At 41.9% G+C, this 18,964-nt stretch overlaps 1 protein-coding gene across 3 annotated transcripts in view; it reads left to right on the top strand.

Moving 5' to 3' along the window:
- Window positions 1–1,802: 1,802 nt before the first annotated feature.
- LOC105476041 (grainyhead like transcription factor 2) overlaps window positions 1,803–18,964 on the top strand; it is a 184,607-nt gene continuing 167,445 nt past the window's right edge. The window contains exon 1 of one of the 3 annotated variants that reach the window (XM_071067933.1): window positions 1,803–1,920. Coding sequence is in view for 1 of the 3 variants with exons in the window: in XM_011731660.3 (XP_011729962.2) it covers window positions 2,406–2,425 (20 nt within the window). In the remaining 2 variants the exon portion in view is untranslated. Of the gene's footprint in view, window positions 1,921–1,954; window positions 2,426–18,964 lie in introns of those variants that run through there. The other 2 variants (XM_011731661.3, XM_011731660.3) reach the window with 2 other exon arrangements.

Genomic DNA, 18,964 nt, shown 5'->3' with positions numbered 1-18,964 from the left:
CCGAGGCAGGTGGATCACCTGAGGTTGGGAGTTCTAGACCAGCCTGACCAACATGGAGAAACTCCGTCTCTACTAAAAATACAAAATTAGCTGAATGTGGTGGCACATGCCTGTAATCCCAGCTACTTGGGAGGCTGAGGCAGGGGAATCGCTGGAACTCGGGAGGCAGAGGTTGCGGTGAGCTGAGATCATACCATTCCTGGGCAACAGAGAGAGACTCTGAAAAAAAAAAAAAAAAAAAAAAAAAGGAGTGTCCCAGGATGACACTTGAGCAGTGGATTCACAGAGCAACTCATCTCCACTGAAACAGTAGAACAATGAATTTCTGGAGGAATTGTTTTCAGGGGAAAATTGGAATTGATTGTTTGATCATTTGGAAAATAAATATGATAGTCATTTGATAGATCAGTTGTAGAAAAATATCAGGATAGGTGCATAATAAATTAAGTAAATAGATACAAGTTTTTATAAGAAAGAAAACAATAATAGTACACTATTGGCTCTGTTGTCATTGCTACTGGCATAGTCACTTAGCTCCTAAACTGTGAAAGTGCTGTGTTGGAAGGAGAAGTTGCTTGGCATGAAAGAGCTAAATCCTAATCTGAAGCAACAGGTAGTCAGAGCACAACATCTATTGGCAAATCAAGAGACGGCAGTATAAATTATTTAGAAATAGGGAGGTGAATGACAGAAGAGACAGATAAAAGTGGAATGTGGCTACCTCTAAAAAGGAGAGGAACATGATAGGTATTGCATTATCTTAAAATATTATATTAAAATAGTACCTGCATTGTCTCAAAATATATTAGTTTCTAAGTGTGTGTTTATATTGTTTTAAAAAAATACAATTTTGAAATTTATTTGTTGAAAATGGACACATGGAACAAACCAAACCTTGTTTTATCGTGTAATTTTCAGAAAATATGTGATCCATAAGATTAAAAGAAAAGTTGTATTAAGTCTGGCAGCTTTAGTATTAACTGGAAATAAAATATGGTAAGCTTTCCACGTCCTCCTTTGTTTCCACAATCCATATGTACGAGCTAGATCCCAGTCAGAACTTCCACAAACACTTCACTCTTTGGTAGCGGCGGTTATAAATTACACCTCTGCTAATTTGCATTGTTCCCAACCAGGAGAAACATTACCACAAAAAAAATCAGTTTCATCCTGCAGTGTTTCCGTAGCAACCATATTAAGCTGGAAGAATAAAGCACCTTTGTAGCGGTAGCGTCTATTGAATTACAATGTAAATGTTGATGCCTGCCTGGAAACGTCAAATGACAACAGGTTTACAGAACGAATTCAGTGGTTGTTTGCAGCTCTGGAATCCCAGGCTGCAGAGTTGAGATCGAAGAGGTGCGCCTGGCCATCTTAGTGTCCATTCAACCAAATCTCCTCACTCCATCAAAACCACGCCACTCCCCACCTGCCCAGCTCGTAAAAGGATGCTCACCTGCTTGAAAATCTGTAATATATCTGATGTCTTTTACACAGCAGGACGCGAAAAGTGTTTGTTGCGGATAAGAATGTTAAAAATTCAATTACGCAACAGACCAAACTTTGTGTTTCTTTCCCCCTCTCAGCACAAAGTAACTTTAGTCCCGTCCTCTTCTGCCACTGTCAAACAGCCCTGTTACTGTGGGCATTAAATGCCTTGTGGCGTACTGCGCATTTGATTCTGGTTGACTTGGGATACCTGAGCTCGGCTCTCATTAGTTCTTCCGCTCGACCCATAATCCCTAGTGTTTGCAGGTGTTGCATTCCCCCAACCCCTTTCTTCGCTTCAACCAGTACCCCCGACCTTCCCATCCCTGCCTTGGAGAAGGAGGAAAACGCAGCTTGAGGTCTACTCGAAGAACTGACCCTCAGCTCTCACAGGCTGCCGCCGAGCTGCAAGCATGCCGCCGCTCCACTCAGGTAAACTTCGGAGTGAGTTACCTTCACTTGGAGAAGGGCCTTACCTGAGTGCGCCTCTGCCAATGGCAGCTCACCTGAGGGAGCTCCCCAGCCAATCATCGCGCAGCTCGTCCCTCGGGCTTGTACCCTTTAGTGAAAGAATTCAGCTCCTTGCGAGAAAGTTACCTGTGGCCGCCCAAGTCCGCCACTTTCTGCTCTGTGTCTGCCCATTGCCACGATCCAGGAGGACTCCGCGCCGCCCGGCCGCCTCCGAGCTCGGGCCCCATGTGAGGGGCCCCCCCTTATCCCACCTTTCCGGCTAGGTGAGGGCGCGAGCGGGCGAGCGAGCGAGAGTGGTGAGGGGGGACGGAAAAGCAGAATTACCTGTAGCTCTTGTTCTGCCATCTCGGGCGCTCTCACACACCTTCACCTGCACAGACTTGAAAGTCCAGTTTCACCAGAGGCTGAGGCTCCAGGAAAAGGGGAGCAAGTTCATTGGATCAAACATGTCACAAGAGTCGGACAAGTAAGTGGATCACACGCGCCGGCTGCTGCTACTACCACTTTGGGCTGATGGCAACTGGTTTGTTATGTTTTTGTTTTTGTTTTTAAGTTGCTATTGTTGGTATTTTTCTTTCTTTTTTCTTTTTCTTTTTGGTGGATCCAGACTTTTCCGCATTATGTTTCTACCCTGATTAAGAGGAGAAACCCTACAACAATGTGAATGTTTAATATCCCCTTTGGGCCTTGATAGTAAAAGTGGGTTTTCCTTTTCCTTCCTCCCTTAGGAATGGTCTCAGCTCCCGCTCCCGGATGAATACTTGGATATTGCCAGAGGTTTTGGTAGATGGGCGCGGGAGGCCTGCTCTTCCCCCTCTGCTTTAGCTGCTCCCACCGATCTGGCGTTTAGGGCCATTTGGAAGTTCAGCTGAGTTCCTTCGATTTGTCCAAAGGGCCTACTGGAAAAGTGGGGCTTGGCCGCTTTTGTGTGACCGCAACAAAGAGCTTTTATACCGAGGCAGAAACGGCCATCTTCTCGCACCGGGCAGGAGGGTGGGCGTGAGTGCGCGCCCGCCTGTGGCCCCGAAGGGAGGCGAGGCGCTGGGAGGCCGGGGGGCGCGGGGGCGGCCGGCGCCGTCCCCCACTCCCTCGACATCCCGCCTCCCTCCTCCCCTCCCCCGCCTCCCTCCCCCGGGTCCGCCCCCGCATTGTTTGGCCACCTTCCTCAGGTGCCCGGGGGAAAGGACGGTTCGCAAAGTGGGGGAACTCATGTGAGGCCTCGAGTTAGGGCCTCGGCGGGGCGCCAAGGGGCGCCTGCTGCTGAGCGATTCACCCGCGCCCCGACGGCGGCTGCAAGCCCCTGGAGCTCGCGGCCCTCCACGCAGTTGGCCGCCAACTCGGACGCGGCAGGCGGGACTGCGTGGGGCGCGCAGAGCCTTCTCGGGGTGCTCTCGCCGTCAAGGCCGGGGGCTCGGGGCGGGGGGAACGCTGGGCTCGCGTCCTTCCCGTCCCGGACAGGCACTCCAGACGCGCCGGCGAGCCACAGCCTGCGCGGCCGGAGTCGCCCGCGGGTCACCGGGCCCGGTCTGGCCGCGTCCTGACGGCCTCCCCGCGGGCCGGCCCCCGCCCTCGGAAGGCTTTGTGCGATCCGGGGGAGGTGGGGCCTGGGCGGGCGCGGGAGGGAGCCGGAGGTGGGTCCCGCGGCCTTTCTCGGGATTCGGCGGGGACACTCCCTTCCCCCTCCTCTCGGGCGCGTCCGGGCCTGGGAACTGGCTGCGTCCTATTGGAATGCGCGGGGCCGCCCTTTTGCTTTCCCCGGTAACTTTGCCGTGGCGTTGCGGCCACCCCGAGGTGGCCTTCCTGAAGGCGTGTCGCCGGAGAGGGCCGGTGCCCCAAGGCCGCGGGCCGCTGGGCCTGTCATGGAGAAGTGGTGGGGACCCGTCCCAAGTTGAGGGACCACGAGGAAGGAGTGGGAAGGCCCAGCGGATCTGTTCAGGGGTGAAGGGGAAGGACTAGCTTCAACATAAAGCCGCTTGGTAGGTTAGGCGAACCTAAGAAAATGCGCTGTCATACTTAACAAGCAAAAAACTGCCAGATAGTTGTACCCCGTTAGCCACCGATGAGGAATTAACCGAGTACAGCATACCGGAGGGGAAGAACTAGCGTTACCAACACAGGAGAGGGTCTGAGGCAGGAAGAGGAGAGTGTGTGGTCGTCTGAGAACACCCCCAGCTCTTCCCTAAATCTTTCTAGTCTTTAAGGAAACACGACTCGAGTTTGAAATTTTCAGTAGCCAAATCCCGAGGCGACAGCAAGTTTTTGGGGTTTGTTTTGATCCTTGCGTGCGTCAAAGATGATTGCAAATCTAGTTTAATTAATCGCGCAATTAACGTTTAGTTTGCTTAGTTTTGTGATACAACAGGACTCGAATTCTGAATGAAAACGAGTCGGTCTCTATTTTCACCAGTTATATTTAGCAGCAATAAGAACAATGTGTTTACCACCAGAAATAAGTACTGAGCGCCCGCAATCTGGTTTCACCACACACATCACCTAGTTTTTATGGGTGATAAGTATCTGGGATTACGTCTGCTTACATTTAATGAACGTTGCTTTTATCTAGTCGTGGTTTCCAACACGAAATTTTGTATCCTGGGAAAAGTAATGGTTACAATGGTGCAAAGAGACAATTCGACCTGGTTTGTTTCTCTCTCATTGGGCTGTTGAAAATGCTTTAAGTCAATACATGACTTCTGGATCATTTCTGCGAATTCTAGCCCAGTTTTCTTAATATTAATATTCTAAGGGAGCCCTGGCAGGGGTGGGTCTGAAGCTCATGCAACTATGTGTGTGAGATGCGGTGGGGACTGTAAGGAAACGGGCCCCTGGGCACACCATGGGGCTTCCTTCCTGAGCAAGTGAGAGGCTTCGTGAGCCTCATTGAAAATCCGCCTTACGAGGCCTGTCTGTAGTTTCTGGAAATAACATGAACGAACACACACTGGATATTCTTTCATAATCCCATTAAGATTTAGGCAATCTTTGGGATTGCACAGGATGATATTTCTGGTTAACAAGTCTGGACTGAAGTAGCATGGTCTTTTTTATGGTGTGGACTTTTCAGATTGAAACGTTCTGCTTTTGATGTTCTGCAGTGTTGATGCTATCGCCAATTAAAACAAAGTATTTTTAGGACATTTCGTCTTTGTACATATTTTAAAATTCTCTACTCCATCTTAAATTTTATGAAGATTTAAGATCTTTGTCAGCAAGCATGTGTACAAGCGAAACAATGCTAAATTAAGAAACTCTTATTTTACTGCCAAAATGTATAAAATATATTCAGAGAACATATAGGTACTATGTGATTTGATACTCACAGGTGTTTTTCATTAGGTAAGTGTATTTTCTGGTTACCTACTATTCGTAACACATTCAGATAGGCGTAATAGAGACATGCGAAGATGGATAAGATGAGCCCTGTTCTCAGGGGGCTTAAACTGTAGTGGAAAGCAACTCCTGGACAGACATACTTTTAATAAACACGATGCCTAATAGTTACAAAAAATACAATAGTTACAAAAAAGTTTTTAAAAGTACAGTACAGGGGCTGGGCGCTGTGGCTCAGCCTGTAATCCCAGCACTTTGGCAGGGTGAGGTGGGTGGATCACGAGGTCGGGAGTTCAAGACCAGCCTGATCAACATAGTGAAACCCTGTCTCTACTAAAAATACAAAAAATTAACCTGGTGTAGTGGTGGGCGCCTGTATTCTCAGCTACTTGGGAAGCTGAGGCAGGAGAATCCCTTGAACCTGGGAGGCGGAAGTTGCACTGAGCTGAGATTGCGCCACTGCACTCCAGTCTGGGTGACAGTGCAAGACTCCATCTCAAAAAACAAAAACAATACAGGTCATGATAAATACTGCCTCTCCCTACTCATCGCATTTTTGCCTATGATAATTTTAGTCATTTTGTGTTTTTTGTTAAGGGGTCCTGCTATTATTCAGAAAATGGCTGAAGTTATAGGTATCTCATGTGGATAACATTTCAAGTAATGGGATGACTCTACATTTTAATTAAACTCTCTAGTCTTTAGTTTTATAAATGCATATGCTTGTTTACATTTGGCTATGCAAAATATCTTTTAAGGTCAGAAACGTCAAGAATTTATCATATCTTTTTCAAACCAATACATATACTCTTTCACTTTTTGAATGAGTATGCCTTGAACGCCACTATATACTTGGCATTGAGATTCACTGGTGAATAGAACCTAGTCCCTGCCTGCATGGTACTTAGTGTGTGTGTGGGCGGGGGCCGGTGGGAGGAGGGGGGGCGGCGGGGCGGGAAGGGGCAGACTTGTTGACAGTAAATCAACAAAAAAGTAAACATTAATTAGATGATAAGTGCTATGAAGGAAAGCAAAACTGGCTGGAAGGACTGAGAATAATGGGGGAGGTCTTTTGTATAGGGTGATCATGGACAGCTTCTCCAATGAGGTGAGCTTTGAGTGGAGGCCTGAGTGCAGTGAGGCATCAAGCCCTGAGATACCTGGGGTAAGAGTGTTACAGGCAGGTGGAAGAGCAATTGCAAAGGCCCTGGGGTGACAGTGTGGTTAGACGGTCTAGGACCAGAAAGGAGCTCTGTGTGGGTGAATCAGAGTCAGAGATAATGGCACTATCAAATAAACATGATCAGTTCTCTACGTATTAATCTGGACAGTTGCATACTCAAAATGGTCAAAATTGTTCTTGTAAGTGGTCTTGGTAATTAAGAGATAGCAATACCCAATGAGTAAATGATGAACCAGCTAATACCATCAGTCTTGTTTCTTTCCCTGAGTATCACCAGTTTAATGGTGAGGGGTCCAGAGTTCTGTTCCCTACAACGGATTAAATCTTGTACACTCCTTAATTCAGAGATGAATAAATGCACACACTCTGGAGGATCCCTGAGGATTCAAACTAAAGGAGACAAAGTACAGATAGTGTTTGCTCAGACACACCCACCTCCCTAAAACTTGTAGCATAACCTACCTTCAGCTACCATCTCCACTCCTTAACATTAGGCTTGTGCAAGGTAAAATTTGCCCTTGCTGCCTTCCTCTTGCTCTTGTTCAGTTTCTATAAACTGTATCCATCAGAAAACATGAACTTGTCCACTGTGTCTGGAGGAACACTGCATAGCATGTGCTTTAGTGAGTTTCCCATCTTCAATGAAGTAAACTGACATACAGGCAAAGTTAACCTAACTGAAAAACAAGTTGAAGATGATGCACATGCTTAAAAATAGGAATCTCCACAGGAATTTCTAAAATGATTGCATCTCAAACTCACCTGAGTTTAAAACATATAATATATCATCTGAGGCACCCTGGGTCCCAACCCAGCAGTGTTGAATTAGATTCTCCAGGAGAAAGCACAGGGAATCTGCATCTAAACAATGTTCCAGGCATTATAATTGCCTTAAATAGGACAACACTGCTTCAAATGAAACTTAATGCTAGTTTACATAATAGATACAATTTATATGCAACTTTTCAGGTGCATATGCTGTGTGTAAATGAAAGAAACCTGTGGACTTTTATTTTACTTTATGCTACCTTGGATGAGCAGCTTCAGATATGATTTTAACGTGGATATAAGACTTCTTAGGCCTGCTCTAGATGTTTACTTTCATTGTTTTGTTGAACTGCTGCTTCCGGAAGAAAGGGTTCTTTTTGAAGGGGAATATGTTTCCAGAGCTGCAAAAGAACTGATTTGAAGTGATGTCACCCACATGGGCCTCCCTAGGCTTGCCAAAGGTCTAGCTTGGGTTTCTGGCTGAATCCCACTCATGTGTGAGCTGATGTTCAATTTTTATTTATTTATATATATTTTTTTATTTATTTATTTGAGACAGAGTCTTGCTGTGTTGCCCAGGCTGGAGTGCAGTGGCACAATCTTGGCTCACTGCAACCTCCACCTCCTAGGTTCAAGAGATTCTCCTTCCTCAGCCTCCCCAGTAGCTGGGATTACAGGTGTGTGCCACCACGCTTGGCTAATTTTTTGTATTTTTAGTAGAGATGGGGTTTCATCATGTTGGCCAGGCTGGTCTCAAACTCCTGACCTCAAGTGATCCACCCACCTTAGCCTCCCAAAGTGCTGGGATTACAGGCATGAGCCACCATGCTTGGTATTCACTTTTTTGAGGACTGCTGTTTCACTGAATTCAGATTCTATTTTGTAGCACAAAGTCAAAGGTAAAGAGCTCTAGTTTGATGTTGGTCCCTGGTGAAATGATTTGATAGGATGATGATTGCAGTTTCATTTCTAAGGCTCATGGTAGCTTAAAGTATTACTCTGATAAGATGGTACTAGATCTTCTGTTGGCCTACAGTGAGGGTCTGTTTTAAACTGACTGCAGAGTCCAGGCCATTCAAATGGTCCCAGTGCCCCCTGACTTAAGGGAGATCAGGAGTAAGTGTTAGAGCGATCAATGAAAAGCTATGTCTAGCAATTTCTGCTAGGCTCAGGAAAGTAAAAGGAGAATTTAGAAAAGTAGTTGGATAAATCAAACATACATAGAAGCATTTAAACAACATTAACAGTACCCAGTCACCTCAAGAAGTGTTTGTTTGAAATGTATAGCAAATCCAAATAAGATTTTTTGGATGTTAGGTTGTTAAATTTACTTTTTAAAAAGTCTTAGATAATTCAGGCAACTGCCTCAGTTCCTCTTTATGACTTTGGTCTAACTATAGCCATACATTTCTGGTTAAAAAATTAACAATGGTTACATAGTATTTTTCCCCTTCCTTACTTCCTCCCTCATTTAAACCAACATTTTCTTCTTGTTCCCTCCTTCCCTTCTTTCCTTCCTTGGTTTGTCTCCCTAATGTCACTTTCCTGTTTCTTTTTTCCTCCCGTATTACTTGGTGAGAACTGACAGCTGCGAAGCTTCTGCACATAGAGATAAATGTGAGTCTGATTTTAGGTGCTGCCATAGTTAGTGAGCTTTGCTGCATTCTTTCAGTATTTACAGCATCAGCAGCCCATCGTTGTTACCTGGGCCAAGAGGTAAGATCATGTCAACTAGGTTTAACCTTGGAAAAATTTGAAGTTATTTTTAGTATAAGAAAAGCCTTACCCTAAGTTAATTAGAGTTCTCATTCATGATCCCTGGCATTCACTAGGGCACTGATACTCTTTTCCTTTTCAAGAGGTTTTCAGTGACTCTTGTTCAGTTATAAAAACTAGGCCTGGCCAGGCGAGGTGACTCATGCCTGTAATCCCAGCACTTTGGGAGGCCGAGGCAGGCAGATCACGAGGTCAGGAGTTCAATACCAGCCTGGCCAATATGGTGAAACCCCGTCTTTAGTAATAACACGAAAATTATCCAGGCATGGTGGCACGCACCTGTAGTCCCAGCTACTTGGGGGGCTGAGGCAGGAGAATCGCTTGAACCCAGGAGGTGGAGGTTGCAGTGAACCAAGATCACGCCACTGCACTCCAGCCTGGGCAACAGAGCGAGACTCTGTCTCAAAAAAAAAACCAACCAAACAAACAAAAAACAAAAACAAACAAACAAAAAACAAAAACTAGGCCTAACCTGAAAGAGGGCAGTGATTGGTTTGGCAGAGTTCTCCAGGGAAAATTCCTTAATGAGCAGCAACAGGCTGGATAGGAATTTTTGCTTTGGCCCAGGAGGACTGGTGGGTTGCTTAGTAACAACATGTACCTGGGAGTCCCTCAGACAGCTTCACTGGTCTTCAAATTTAGGCCTCCAAATTTCAGATTCATTCTACCATCTATCTGCCTGCATATTTTCTTCCTTTGGATGAATCTAGGCTCTTCAGATCAGTTTTGTTTATTTTTCCATTACCAGGAGAGTACATTTTATGTTGTAAGTTTCTTATAATGGTAAATGGTAAAAAGTACTGGATTATAATAGGTAATAACGAAAGTGTTTTTTTTTTTTGAGATGGAGTTTTGCTCTTGTCGCCCAGGCTGGAGTACGATGGCACGATCTTGGCTCACTGCAACCTCCACCTCCTGGGTTCAAGCAATTCTCCTACCTCAGCCGCCTGAGTAACTGGGACTATAGGCGTGTGCCACTATGCCTGGCTACTTTTTTTGTTTTTTCAGTAGAGACACAGTTTTGCCATTTTGGCCAGTCTTGTCTCGAATTCCTGACCTCAGGTGATCCATTCGTCTTGGCCTCCCAAAGTGTTAGGATTACAGGCGTGAGTACCCGACTGAAAGTGTTGTTTTATGCCGTAAGTTTCTCAATGGTAAATGGTAAAAAAAAAAAAAAAAAAAAAAAAAAGTACTGGATTATAATGGGTTAAGTGGGATAGAAGTAAGAAAGCATTCCTTTGGGGATCTCTACCTCCCATCCCTAGTTATACTGGGAAAAGAGAAATGATTCAGCTTCATGAGTTTTGGTGAGCAGTAGTAATATTATTTGTAAAAAGAGCACCTTTTGATTTGCCACATACAATACTAATCAAATAACACATTTTAAGAATTCTTATAGGAAGTGCTAGAAAAGCTGGTGCATTTCAGGGGATTTCAATGTATATTTTGAAAATAAGTCAGGGTTCTGAAGGTTGTTCATGCATTTGAATGGGCATTCAGTGGAAAGCAATCAATGCCTGTGGTAGATGAAGTGCCTTATTTTACTTTGTAATGAACATGGCAATGAACTTTGTGGGGAGCACTTCACTTTCACTCCCAAGGAAATGCTTCCTTTACAAGTGTGAATGCAGATACCCTCCGGAACAGAAACGGAAAGCAAGAATTGCTTGTGGCTTCTCTTTATTTTGGCGCCAGCCTTTCATCTGAACTCTGAATATACAAATATAACTAACCCTGAGAGCCAGAGTCTCTTCTTTTTTAAGGCCCATGAATTTAGGTCAGGGTTTTAGGAGACAAGGAAAGGTTGAAGTGAAGGAGAGAGGCATGGAGAAAGGAAAGGACGGGAGAGAGCAGGAAGAAACTGCGTAACTACTGTTAAGTTGCCAGTGTTTTCTCAGTGGAGTGTGAGCGGCTGGCAGGGGCTGCTGCCGGGGCCTAGGGTGCGACAGCATGTGGCTGTTTGGCCTCCTAGATAATTGGTTTTGGTGTTAATTTGCAATCTAGTATCCTAGAGCTAGAAAGAGCCTTAGGGATCATCCAAATGCATCTTAGGGCATGTGAGAGAGCAGGTATAGGATTTTGATCTAAAAGCCTGGTTTGAGGAGAAAAGTATCTTACATTTTTTCTTCTGTATTTCATTTTGGGATTCTAAGTAAAAATTGAAAATTTGGAGTTTTGATTAGTTTGAAAAAACATGCTTTTTTTTTTTTTTTTGGAAGATTGAGAGCAGGATAAGCACTGCATGTTTACTTCTTAAACCATGAACTTGAGTCTGTGAAATACCTGGTTAAAATTCTGATACCATTACTGGGAGTTAAAATGGACTTTTCTTCCCACACTCACCCCAAATCATTGTTTTTGGTTCTCAGTTCAGTGAGCCCCATAAAATAACTGCCTTTTGTACTTCTTGGATCTAACTTTTCAAAGAAACAAGGAACAAAGGTAGATTTTGCCTCTTTCCTGCATTGCCAATAAGATAATTAACATAAGATCAGAGGATTTTTCTTTCATTATTTTTCATCTGTAAAATGGAGTTGAACTAAATGATCTCTGAGAATAATTATCTGCTGCAATATTCTGTGTCTCATTTTCTCCCTCCAGAGGGGTCTGGAGAGCTGGTCGTGGCTCACAGCGGGGGCCATGAACATTAGCAAGACAGGAGGTTACAGGCACAGTGGGACCTGCTTCTGCTCCCAAGCTCCCTCACCTCCTTTACCAAAATCAGTGGTGGTCTGATTCAGATGACAAACAGACTTTTGGAAGGCAGGAGGAATTCAGAGGATCACATGGAATTCAGAAGGGCAGCGAGGCGGTGAAATCAATGGTTTCACTAGAGGACTCCTGCACAGCCTTACTGGGCTGGTAGAAAAGTGGTACAAGAAAATCAGACAAATGGGCTGGCAGGGACGCTGAGAACTTCTTCCCAGAGACAGCCGAGGAAGTGGTTCATTCTCGCAGGCTCATGAAGTGAGAGTGAGGCAATATCAGAATGAATGGAACATTGACTAAAATTTAGTAAGCTGAAAACCTTAAATAGGTGAAAGGGATGACCTTCTCCTCCTCCTTCTCTTCCTTCTCCTATTCTTTCTCCTCTTCCTCCTTCTCCTTTTCCTCATCCTCTTTCTTCTCCTTCTCCTCCTCTTCTCCTTCCCCTTCCCCTTCCTTTTTTTCTTTCTCCCCCTTCTCCCTTTCCTTATTACTCCTTTTAATAAAATGTAATTCACAGATACCCACTGTCAAAAAATGTTGCCAAGCAAGTAATTTAGTAAATGTTCAGAAGAGATTTCAAATAATATAAGGATAAGAATAGCAGCTGCAGTTTCACTTCAAGGATAAGGTAATGTATTATTTCACTTCAGGACGCACAATGATCATTCATTTAGGACAGGAATAAAATCTCCTCTGGTATCCTACTGTGTTATAGAACTTAAAAGTCTCTGAAGTCAGTTGCCCCTGAAAGGCTCTCATGTTGGAGGGAATTTTGATTAGGTCTCAGGACATTTATGTTTCCTCTGCAGAGTAGGAGTTTTAAGTTGCTCTGGAGTCCTGGGGTATACTTTTAAGAATATGTATATCTTACATATTTTGGAAAATAATTTAAAAAAGGACAACTACCTCAATAGAAAAGTGGTCAAAGAGCATGAGTAGACAATTAGTAAAAGCTGTATAAGTGGCTAATAAAGACAGAAAATAATATTAGCTGTAAGCTGTATTAGTGATAAGAAAAATACAGATTATCTAACAGAGATATTCTAAGTTTCCCTGTCAAAGTGGCTAAAATTAACAAAACTGGGTTCAGGTAAAATATATTTTTGGAGAATTATAAATTATCACAAACTTTCTGGAAGGCAGTTTTGCAAAACCGGTTGAAATGGGTCTACCCATTGACAACTAAATTCCAGTGTCAGGAATTAGTCTTAAAGACATAACCAAAGACATACAGTGCCACATGATTTTTAAAAGCAAAAAAATCAGAATAACCCTAAAAGCCCAGCTATAAAGAGTTGGTTTAGTGAATGGTTTAGTGAGATGATGGGACAATATGCAAGCATTATAAATCACATTCATGAAAAAATCCTTAATGATAAGATAAATGTTCATGATGTATTATATCAGAATGTTTATAAGCATAAAAAGATGAAGAATAAAGAATTCAGAAAAAACACAAAAAGTTAACAGTGGTTTGCTCTCTTAAGGATAAAATAAAGGTACTTTTTTCTGTTATTGTTTCTCTGTGTTTTCATTCTGTGCTGATGTGAGCTTGCACTGCTTTTGTAATTAAGGATAAATTTTATTTATGCATTTATGTATTTATGATGTATTTATTTAAAAAAGTTAAAGATTATGTATAAAAATAGTTATCAAGTGGAGACCCTTAGAAATGATACCCACATCTCTAAATAAAACGGAAAAGCCTGCTTGCTACTTGCTTGTTGCAGGTAGAATTGACCCGATCCCCTGCAGAAGTCCCTGCCCTCTCCCCTCTGTCCCAGGAATGCCACGCTGCCCTTCACGCTGGCACGCTGCCTGTCGGTTCTGCGCTATTCCTCAGTGACCTGTAGATGCCTTATCTGTGTCTCCACAACCTTGTCCTTTTACATTTGCATATGGGTTAAGTTCAATTATTAAATCCAATTATTTTTCAAAATAGCACAAGTAGGTGTAGGAGTTTCCAACATGTGTATAATTTGAGGCTGAGGAATGACTAAGAATGAAAGAAACTCAGTTTGTTCCACTCAGTGGGCTGCATGTGCCTACGTAGTTTCACTTGAAGCAAACTCTCCCGAGACAAACCTGCCGGCCACATCGCCTCAGACCCAGCCTGAATGTTCATGGGAGAGACTTGGTGTTGGGCCCAGTTTTGAGCTCTTTTGGAGGGACAGGGAGAGCCTGAAATATGACTTCCTTTAAAAACAAAAGGTAATTCTAGGCAAGGTTGAGGGTTTCTTTAAATTTTATTTTCTAGAATAAAAATTGATTTATTTTTTAGAGTATAGACTTGCTTCTCCCCGAAGGGCCACACAGTGACTCATCTGACTGCTTCTGCAAGCTGGTGCATAGATCATGCCAGACCAGCTTGGGTCTGTTAGTTAAGCTGCAGGCGATTGCATCATAGGATTTATTGCAGGCGTCTTTAATGGAAGTGTTGTCGCCAACATGAACTTATTTGCTTATCAACCTATCCAAGAAGCATCCACAGCAGGGAACAAAAAGTACCTGATGGGAACTTGCTGGGGAAACTGGCCTCCCAGAGTCACTGAAGTTGCCAACATTGCATTAGGCAAAAAAAAAAAAAAAAAAAAAAAAAAAAAAAAACCAGAAAAGAGGAGGCTAAAAATACGACAACAAAAAAAAGTGGAAATGAACTTTTGTAGAATGTGAGCAAAACCAAAGCAATCTTCGACTGCGGAATCAACACAGAGGTGGTGAAACAGGAACTAGTAGGTATACATTTTGGCTGTGTGCTCAAAAGTGAGTTTGCAATTGCCCCCTCTCTCCCACTCCCAACTGGTCCTACCCTCCCCCATCCTTTTCTTCGTATTGTATAGAAATTCTTCAAACCTCAAATACTATATCTAATATTTTCAAAAAATCATGATCTTCTTTGGATGTTAAAAGTCTAAATGGGTCGGGCGTGGTGGCTCACGCCTGTAATCCCAGCACTTTGGGAGGCCAAGGCGGGAGGATCACCTGAGGTTGGGAGTTTGAGACCAGCCTGACCAACATGGAGAAACCCTGTCTCTATTAAAAATACAAAATTAACCGGGCGTGGTGGCTCATGCCTGTGATCCAAGCTATTTGGGAGAGACTGAGTCAGGAGAGTCGTTTGAACCTGGGAGGCCGACATTGCAGTGAGCCAAGATCATGCTGCTGCACTCCAGCCTGGGCAACAAGAGTGAAACTGTCTCAAAAAAAAAAAAAAAGTCTAAATAAAGGCACCTATCCTTAAGGGGCTTGTGGGAGACTTGAGGGAAGGACTACAGTCTCCTTTTATCTTGTGTTTATCTTCAGTTTTAGCAAACATTCTGTAAGGTATGTTTTGTATCATATTCAGCCACATGAAAAACACAAATTTGCATTTTGATTTTGTTCACAAAATTTGGGACACAAGTCGTTTATCACTTTTAGCGTCTCGAAGTTGAACTGGGGCAGCAGCAGTCTCGTTACGCTTTTTAGCCTTCCTAATCCTTTCTAAGCAATAAAATATCTATGTGGTCAAATCCCAGGACACATTGAATTACAAGCTCCAAGCTTTTCCACTGCAGCACACCCATGCGTGCTTGGAAAGATGAACAAAATTAAACATGCTATTTAGAGCTTTCAGGGCTAACTAGATTTTGCTGCTGTTGTCATTGTAGCAAATATTTCTAGAGTATGGAAGAAGTTGAAAATGCTATTTTTATAGAGAGATTTTTATTGTACTGTATATTTAATGAATTATTTCATAAATTGCTGTTGTGAAGCATTTCGGAATGACCTGCCTCCTAGCTTTCAATGCTATTGCCCAGGCTGACTTTTATTGCAACTGTTTTATGATACAGTTTTGCATCATATGTGTTTACTTTTTAAAGAAGCATTTCCTGGGAGGTTTCTTTTTCTGATTATGAAAATAATATGTGCTCATGATGAACAATTGGAAAACAGAAAAAAGTGTGTAGAAGAAAAATCACTCATAATTCCAGTACCCTGTTAATACTTTGTCTTTTCTTACAGTTTCTAATATGTGCATGCATAGTATATCAATGTGGTTTTACAAAGAGTGTGCAAATTATGATTCTGTTTTTTGCATCATTCATGCCATTCTGCATTTTCCACTTAATACTATACTATTGGTACTTTACCAGTCCCTTAAGCATTCTCCTACATGGCATTTAAAGGTGAAATCTACCATCTTCTATTTTTAATATTTATGTTCAGTGTTATAAATCATGTTTGTATGTAAAGGTTTTTATCTCTGGTTATTACTGTAGAATAGACTTCTGGAAGTACAAGAACAAAAGACAAATATTTTTATGTCATTGATACATAATTTGAAAATGACACCTAGAAAGATTCTAACAATTTGTGTTTTCCCAACAGTGTTGAGGGTGTCTTTTTCTCATTGTCTCACCAGTAAATGACAATTGTAATTTGTTTATTTGCAAGGCAAAAAAATAAATAAATAAATAAATTGCAATTTGATAGTTAAAGGGATTAAACATTTTCTCAGATTTTTATTTTGTAATTTGTATTTCTTTTTTAGTGAAGCTCTTGCTTTTACCCTGGCTACTACCTATGATTGTGTTACGTTCTGGAGGAGAGGGAACTTGGCTGAGGGGAACTTTGAGGCTGAGATCCAGCTGTGCTTCCCTCTGGTGTCTACCCAAAGTTGTACCTTTCAACATCTGTACAGTTGCAACACAGAGGCCTGTTATTTTTCATTTATTAAAAAATAAATTGAGATACTCATATTTTTATCATTGACTTGTGAGAGCTCTTTTTGCACCTAAAACTATTAACCCTCTTGTTAAAATCCTGGCTATCATTTCAACTTGTTACTTTAATTTCACGTTTAAAAAATGTTCAGAGGTTTAAATTTTTAAATGGCAAATATGTTGGTCTTATGCATGTGTGAGTACTTTCATTCCTTTCACATATGGAAAGCTTGAGATTAATCTGTATGGATTTTACTCATTAAATTTTTTCTTTCATTTTAGCCTTTTTTAAGTGTTATTTAAAAGATTCTATAAGAGGTAGCTAATTTATACTTAAATGTAAAAGTATCAGAAAATAACAATTTTCTACCACTCAGAGATGTTAATACTGTTAACATTTTGAAATCTGTATTTTTGCTCCCTTTTCTGTGCATGTATATACAATTACACTATGTATGAAAAGATAAGATAGTGATTTACGTACTGTTTAGTAACTTATTTTTTAAACTGATACTTATTACGGATAGCTTTCCACGACAATAAATATTTTTAATGGCCCAATAGTTTTACATTGGGTAAAAATATCCAAATTAATTTAACCATTTCTTCTTTGTTGTATATTTAGATTTTTCCCTGTTTTTTACTATTAAGGTCAATACTTGAATGATTATCCTTTTTTTTTTTTGAGACAGAGTCTTACTCTGTCAGTCAGGCTGGAGTACAATGGTGCAGTCTCAGCTCACTGCAACCTCTGGCCCCCGGGTTCAAGCAATTTTTGTGCCTTAGCCTCTCGAATAGCTGGGATTACAGATGTGCACCACCATGTTCAGCTAATTTTTGTATTTTTCAGCAGGAATATTGGGGTTTTGCCATGTTGACCAGGCTGGTCTCAAACTCCTGGTCTCAAGAGATCCCCCTGCCTTGGGCTCCCAAAGTGCTTGGATTACGGGCGTGAGCCACCATGCCTGGCCTTGAATGATTGTCCTTATTACTAAATTTTGCACACTTCTTAGTTATTTCCTTGACATACATTCCAATGAATAGAAATTCCTAATCAAAAGGTACGCACTTTTTGAAGACATTTGGTTCATATTTCCAAATTGCCACCCAGATATTTTCTCCTAATTAACGACTCCCACCAATGGTGTATCTGAGATTAGGATTCCACATTCCGTCTCTGACAATGCATATTATAATCCTCTCTTTAGTCTTTGCCAATTTGGTAGGTTAAAAATGGTAACTTGTTTAGAATTGCATTTCTTTCCATTTACTCAGGTGGTTTTTTTGATCACAGGAGAGCTTTATCTTTGTTTGCTTTAAATATATAGAGAGTATTTTGAGATCTTGAAAGTGCTTAGGGTTTTGTACAGAGTTCAGCTATAGAGCATTTACAGTCAGTAAAAAAGAGTTTGTTAGCAGAATGTGGAGCCATGATCTCTTCGTCACTGGGTCTGAGAACAATCCCTAATTCACAGCCCTCATTCCTTTGCCAGTGAAAGCAGTGACTCAGATCAGCATTTCAAGTCCTCTGATCAATGACCACAAATTCAAGGAACCTAGTCAAGGGTGAGTTCAGGATGAATACATCCAAACAACAACAAATGAGTGGCCACCACATAAGCCTATTTGACTATGTGATTTATTGAGTGCCTATAGCCAGACGCAAAGCTGGGTACCGAGCTAAACGCGGAAACCCCAGAGATGAGACAGACTATTAGGTCAAAGTTTAAGACTGTAATTAGAAAGAACATAATTTAGGGGAAAAAAGCAATTGCACATTTACCTTCCAGTCTTCAATAATTAAGTTGTGGGAAATGTGGAGGCAGGTCCAGAATGAGGCAAGATAGTGTGAGTCTTCAAGTTTTGTGCTTTATTTCGATTTCAAAGGTCTGCCACTATTTTTCATTTCTCAGGTTTGGTCAGGCTTTCATCCCTTCCCTGTTTGTTTGTTTTTTTCTTTTCTTTTTTCCTGTTTTTTTTTGGGGGGGGTGTGTGTGTGTGGGGGTATATTTTTTCTTTTTTTCTTTTTTTTTGGCCTATTAGTGGTTAGGAAACACTTTGGTTGTTTATCTAAATAGTAGGGCTATTTAAAATGAAGTCACTTTTCAAAGATAAGGCTCCAGGGCTCTGCAAGTAAACTTTATATAAACTCTCCTAGAGCTGTGGGTTAAAACATCTGTCACATGCATGTTGCTTATAACGTTAAAGGTAACATCTGTGGAAAATGGCAATTTATGGAAGTAATTTGGTACTTTTCTAAACTGAGATACAACATTAAAACATGTAGGGCAATTAAGAATTTGTCTTAAAAGTGTTGATGGCATTAGAGACAGCTGCATTAATCAGGAACTCATTATCCAGTCTGTGAATTATTGAGGCTATTTTCTTCAATTTTCCTCTTATGGTTAACCTTGTAGATATATATATATGTGTACATATAAAAAATGTATACATATATAAAAATATATATTTTTCCTCTACAAATCTTGCAGAGAGGGCATGAACAGAAAAATTCAGCTTAATTAGTTTGGCT

This window comes from Macaca nemestrina, chromosome 8, assembly GCF_043159975.1.
Source record: "Macaca nemestrina isolate mMacNem1 chromosome 8, mMacNem.hap1, whole genome shotgun sequence".
Classification (NCBI taxonomy): Eukaryota; Metazoa; Chordata; class Mammalia; order Primates; family Cercopithecidae; genus Macaca; species Macaca nemestrina.
The sequence above is the reverse complement of the archived record's forward strand: the minus strand, read 5'-3'. Positions and strand labels throughout refer to the sequence as shown.